The 6,000-nt window shown below is 44.6% G+C and overlaps 1 protein-coding gene across 1 annotated transcript in view; it reads left to right on the forward strand.

Annotated features, from left to right (window-relative positions):
• Positions 1-5,764, forward strand: part of TMEM248 (transmembrane protein 248) — a 31,668-nt gene extending 25,904 nt beyond the window's left edge. Inside the window, exons 5-7 of the mRNA XM_030300524.1 lie at positions 559-742; positions 2,114-2,257; positions 3,024-5,764. Of these exons, the coding sequence (XP_030156384.1) occupies positions 559-742; positions 2,114-2,257; positions 3,024-3,044 (349 nt within the window). The 3' untranslated portion in view covers positions 3,045-5,764. The remainder of the gene's footprint in view (positions 1-558; positions 743-2,113; positions 2,258-3,023) is intronic.
• Positions 5,765-6,000: the final 236 nt, after the last annotated feature.

Consider the following 6,000-nt stretch of genomic DNA (forward strand, 5'->3'; position numbering starts at 1 on the left):
ATCTATAGATACATAAAATACATTAGACGTAGCCTATTTAAAAGAATTCTGTGATGAACCCTTTTTTAAATAAGAATAGTTATCCTGTGATTTATCTATTTGAGACATTTGGAGATTGTAGGACAAGAGCAGGTAAGTTAAACATTTGCTATTGGCTGTGTATGACCAATTATATATAATAAAATGGAGTCGTCTGTGCATAAAACTTCCAGTTGTGACTAAGAATTTAGATAATTTGAGAAACTGGGTTTAAAAGGAGCAAGTGTCTCTTTGGCTGCGTCGTATGCGAGAGAACCGTGTTGACTGACCTGCGGAGGCAAAGGTCTTAACAACCGGACTCGTGAACGTGACACGCCGATTTCTTATTCCGTTACGTGTTTAATAATTTTTTAGAAATCTGTGAACGAAAAACATCATGTGATTTTCCTTAAATGTATGTCTCTTATCTCTCCTTTCCACGCGTGTGGCTGTGCTCAGTATTGTGCCGGGGCTGCGGGGGAGACACAAGGAACCGTCTCAGGCCACTGAGCACGTGTCTTTGCCACTCTTCCCCTGCAGGCAGCCACCGCACTGTGTTCCTGACACATACAGCAATGCCACGCTCTGGTACAAGATCTTCACGACTGCCAGAGATGCCAACACAAAATACGCTCAAGATTACAATCCTTTCTGGTGTTACAAGGGGGCCATTGGAAAAGTCTATCATGCTTTAAATCCCAAGCTTACAGTTATTGTTCCGGATGTAAGTGAGAAAAGTCGTGTGTGTGTCCCTGCGTCTGAGAACTATTAGCGTAGGCCCTCTTCACCTCGGTGGGCTAGCTTAGCTCATGCCATTCTAGATTTCCAGCTGGGTCGGGAGACTAGAGACTTGGGAAATAGGCCACCTTTTTAGCTAACCAGCCCTGCATTTGTTGCTCATTTTCTGCGCCGCTCGGCTGCGGTTACTCGTTGAGCAGCTGTCGTGTGCCCGACCCATGGGGGTGACGAGAGGTGCTTATACCGTCTGCTCAGTCACACCGCCACTCAGAATATTTGGTTAGCGTCAATTTGAGCAAAATAAATAAGTTTGGAATTTAGAAAGGTAGAAGTAAATAGGAGGAGCTGAGTCTTTGGCCAGATATGGAGAGCTGGAGAGGATCTTACTTAATAAGGAGGAAGACCAGTGGATCTGGACCAGTGGATGGGAGGCTCATTTAGCCTCCTGCTTAGACTTGAACCTGCTTTTAACAGACTGCACGGATTATTGTAAACGCCCTTACTTTTGTTCTGGTCACTATATGTCAGGTGGGTTTCTTTTCTTTTTGCCTGGTCCTTTTCTCTTACATCTCATTTTATCAAGTTGTAGAAGTTGGTGGGCTGGGGCCCTGCAAGGAGTCACCAATGGAGATCAGGCTGGATGCTGGGCAGAGACCAGGTTCCAGAAAGATCTTTATGCCTTGCTGAGGGACACTGTAGGATCTTTGTGAAGCGGTGTGTTAGGAAGGCTGGTCTCCCACCTGATGATGTGTTTATGCGATGGAGCCCAAGGCTTGATGTTTCAAGGCCTGGAGACGTGTGAAGGAAAAGGGAGGGAAGCACGGCTGGGACGCGGCAGCTGGCAGGCCTGGTGACTGACTGCACGTGGGAGGTCAGAGAGGAGTGAATCAGGGACTTGAAAAGGGGGAGAAAGGCAGAGGAATGAAGCTGCCCAAGGGGAGAAGCCTTCCTGGTGGGGGAGTGACAAGGAATTAGGAACACAGTCTTGGGCTGTCAGCCATGTGACCTGAGGGCAGTCAGAGGACTCAAGACAAGGGTCTGGATTAAGGCCTCTGGTCTCTGGGAACTTCAGGGGTGGGGGGAAATGGGGACAGGGCGTTCTTGGGTTCCTGGGCAGTGTAGGAGTGCAGAAGCCAGGGCAGGGGGCTGCCTTAGGAAGGAGTGGGTGGTTCCAGGAATACCATCTTTACTTAGATCCAGCTTTAATAGTTTAGAAGAGAAAAAGAGAAACCTCCTTTCAGTTTGAGAATTCAAGTTTAGGCGAGTCAGGAGGTTATGAACCCTGTTTCCAGAAACCCAGCATTAAAATCTTTCAGTAACTCAGTGCAGATGTTTCTGGTTTATTCTCTTCATTTAGGATGACCGTTCATTAATAAATTTGCATCTCATGCACACCAGTTACTTCCTCTTCGTGATGGTGATAACAATGTTTTGCTATGCGGTTATCAAAGGCAGACCCAGCAAATTGCGTCAGAGCAATCCTGACTTTTGTCCTGAGAAGGTGAGCAGTGGGTGGGTCTGGCCGAGATTTTGCTGGAGACCTCTGCAGACAGGAAGTCCCCACTTAGTCCCCGTTCCATTTATTGTGGATGGCACCTTTCCACCAGAGAAATCAGTTACTGTCTTTTTTTTTTTTTTTTTTTATGTTTGTTTCTTTTTGAGAGAGAGACACATACAGACTGCGAGCAGGGGAGGGGCAGAGAGAGAGGGAGACACAGGATCTGAAACAGACTCCAGGCTCCAAGCTTTCAGCACAGAGCCCAACATAGGGCTCAAACTCACTAGTTCGATTAGTGAGACTCGTTCCTGTCTTTTTATCAGATGTAGTCTACTCTCAGCCTAAATGATGATTTTGGATTTTCAGTCGTATACCCAAGCCTTAGCTGGCAAAAGGTACTGATTGGGAATTGTTCTCAAAGTCCTACTGGAGAGCAGCCGACCCTGAAGGGCTGTTTCCTCTCAGTTTCTATCGGCTTGAGAAATCCTCTCCTAGAATGCTGATCAGGGTTTGAAAACTGTTAACTCTGTCTCATCATGGTGTTTCCACTAGATCAGCTACTTCCTGCAATGGACTTTGAGATTTCTCTTCATTCTCTGCCAAGTGACCTTGTTTTCTTAGGGATTTAGTAATTCCCCTGCCTGATCGATGCATTCCGTATGGCTCCCTGGTGTTTGGTTGGGGACCCGAACTCAGTAAGAGTACTGGGCGGGGCTGAGTTACCTGGGCTTTACCGTGTGACCGGATTGCTCCTCCTCTTCTTTTCTAGGTGGCTTTGGCTGATGCCTAATCCCACAACTGCCCGTTTTCTAAGAGAGACTGAGAGAACCGTAATCATTGCCTGCTGAACCCAGCCTGGGCCTGGACACTCTGTGAATATATTATCTTGCAATGTTGGGTTATTCCAGCCAAAGACATTTCAAGTGCCTGTAACTGATTTGTATATATTTATAAAAATCTATTCCGAAATTGGTCCAATGATGCACGTGCTTCACACTGGGTGCAGCGGGAACCCTTCAGCCTCACCTGTGGACTTGGGATGGTTCTGCGTAGCGCCAGAGAGGAGCGTGATCTTACTGCTGGGGAGCAGACCATGCCGTCTTTGCCAAGGTCACAGGGGCATTTCATTGCTGGTGGGGTTGAGGTTTGCTTTGGTTCTTGTTTCAGCCCGATATGTACAGAACGTTCCAAACAGTCTGCACCTTCGATATGATACTGCATTTCCAAAGCCACCAATCCATTTTGTGGATTTTATGTGTCTGTGGCTTAATAATCATGGTAACAACAATAATACCTTTTTCTCCGTTTTGCTTGCAAGGAAACATACCTATCTTTCTTAGTTTTTTGTTCTGTTTGTTTTTTTTCTTTGAAGAACAAGTAAAATAGTCACATTTTAATACTACTCTAGTTAGGACAGACTTGTGCTTTTATCTTGAGTAAAGAGTTAAATATTTAAAAATCATCTACATGGTAAAGATCTAAGTTTCATTTTCCACATGGATGGTGAGGAACCTGGTCTTGTTTGAGTTGAGTTGGCACAGAATGTGCCACTGTCCTTTTCTTCTCCGTTGTCCCTTCCCTCCTTTATAAAAGTTAAAGCAGTGTCCCCACTCAAAAGAGCTTAAAAATTAAGTAAATGGCTCTAGAGTAGAAATTAGCTGTTCTGTTTTCTGGAGTGCAGCTGGCAGTATAGAAAGAGAGACAGATGATTCAGTCTCATAGTTGCAAAAGAGCTTCTTCTTTGAAGAGGGAGTGGATTTTTTTTCTTCTTTTTACTTTTTGCATATGTTTTTATGCAATGAACATATCTTCAGAAGGAAAATGGCAGCTCGTAGATCAGTAACGTGGAAACAATGCCTGTGACATTTGAGGAAAGGACTTCTGATTTGCCACGTATCAGGAAAACCCAAAGCATTTTTCTTTCCTGTGGCATTTGGATGATCTAAATCTTTTATCCCTTTTTCTTTCTGCTCCATATTTATGTTTTAAAAAATTGTGTTACTTTTTCTAGTCCTTTGTTGTTTCTTGTATTCTTACGGTTTTTCCTTAATAGCTCTTTGCCTTAATAAGTCCTTGTCATTACTGACTTCTGTGTTCTCCTGAGCAACATTATGTAGCACAAGGGCAATTAAAACCTTAGACGTGACTCTCAGCACTTTTTCCCCTGAACTTCAGGTCTGTAGTCTGTTCCCAATTAGAATTAGTCCTGCAGTCTGAAATAATTGGCCTAGAACATTTGATCCCAGGCATTCTTGAATGGAAAACAATTGTGGGCTCTTACTGAAGATTATTAAAATAATCACTGTAGTAACTTAATATGTTAATATCCCCCCCTTTTTTTTCCTTTTAGTACATTTCAAGTGTAGTGATCATACTTGTCTATCCAGTTTTTTTTTATGAGTTGCTTACATGATGCATGGCTAACCTGGTCCTTTAGTTTTCTCTTTAGAGACTTTGAGACTTTTATGAGACAAGATTGAGAAAGAGCCATTTGGCTTGGCCTTTAGAAACATCAGTATCATTAAGACCAACAGATTTTAGGTTAAGCTGCTACTGAATTGATAAAATCCCCATGAAGTTGAGTTACAGGGATAGATTTATAACTGGCAGAGTAACATAAAAGGAGAAAGACAGGTGGAAAACGTCAGTTTCACTGGTTTGTTCAGTCCAGCTTGTTGCTAATGTTAATTACACTTGTTTTAATAACAGGGAATGGCTGGAATCTCTAGCCAGGGGAGGAAGGACTCTGTTAGGCGTGAGGGAAGGAAGTGCCAAAAATGCCTGGACAGTATGACTTGTCCATGAGGCCAGGACACACACTTAAAAAATCCAGCATTCACTCTAGCAGGTAATTCTCAAAGATCTTCTAGAAACCTAGAGTCAGTCAGGCGTATAAAAGAAAGCGGGGAAGAGGAGAGGCCATGGGCCTGGGTGAAGAGGTCTAGGAACCGGAGAGACTTTCATGGAAACTCAGGAAGTCCAGAGTCCTGTTAACATCTGGGCACTTGGAGACAAGGCCCAGTCCTCCGCTGCGTCTTGCTGGGGGACCCTCAGGATTAGAAGAGCGTCCCACACAGGGCCCACAGACCATTCTGAGTGACCCCGCACGGGAGCACAGGCGCGTCCTCAGGCATCTTGGACTGGAGGTCCAATTAAAGGTTAGCAACTTACTATTAAATGGTTGTTTCAGATCATATTGATCTCTTTCCTTTTTCCTTTTGTGCTTTCACTGTATGACTTGAATCAGTTTTGATTCTATTTGTAAGTTTTTCTCGTCACTAGGAGCCTGCCGTTTCGGTTGCATTTTCTTTGGCAGTCTGTAGGGATTCAGTATCCTGGTTTTCCACCCTCCTGCAGGCGCTGTGGGCTTAGAAGGGCCGGCGGACCCATCTCACTTACCTTGCTGCATGATGGTCAGTAGCTGATCTGTTACGGCATTTACTCCCAGATTCATTTTCTGTGTTTGAAATATGTGCATATGTGCTTTACAGAATAAAACATCTGAGTTTATTTGCCGTGCCTCTGTTTTCCTCCCATCTGATGGGTGTTTTCTAAGGGAAGAACATATGTGATCAGTTACTGGGGGTGTTTTGCAACTTGTTTTCTCCACGTGTCGCTCATCGTCAGGATGTGGGGTGGGCCGCGTCTCCTACTAAGCTGGCCTCAGCGAACATACAGGTCTTCTCCCTGAGAGTACAAAACCTCTTTGACGGCCCTGGACCAGCAAGTGCCCACAGACTTGACCC

This window comes from Lynx canadensis, chromosome E3, assembly GCF_007474595.2.
Source record: "Lynx canadensis isolate LIC74 chromosome E3, mLynCan4.pri.v2, whole genome shotgun sequence".
NCBI lineage: Eukaryota > Metazoa > Chordata > Mammalia > Carnivora > Felidae > Lynx > Lynx canadensis.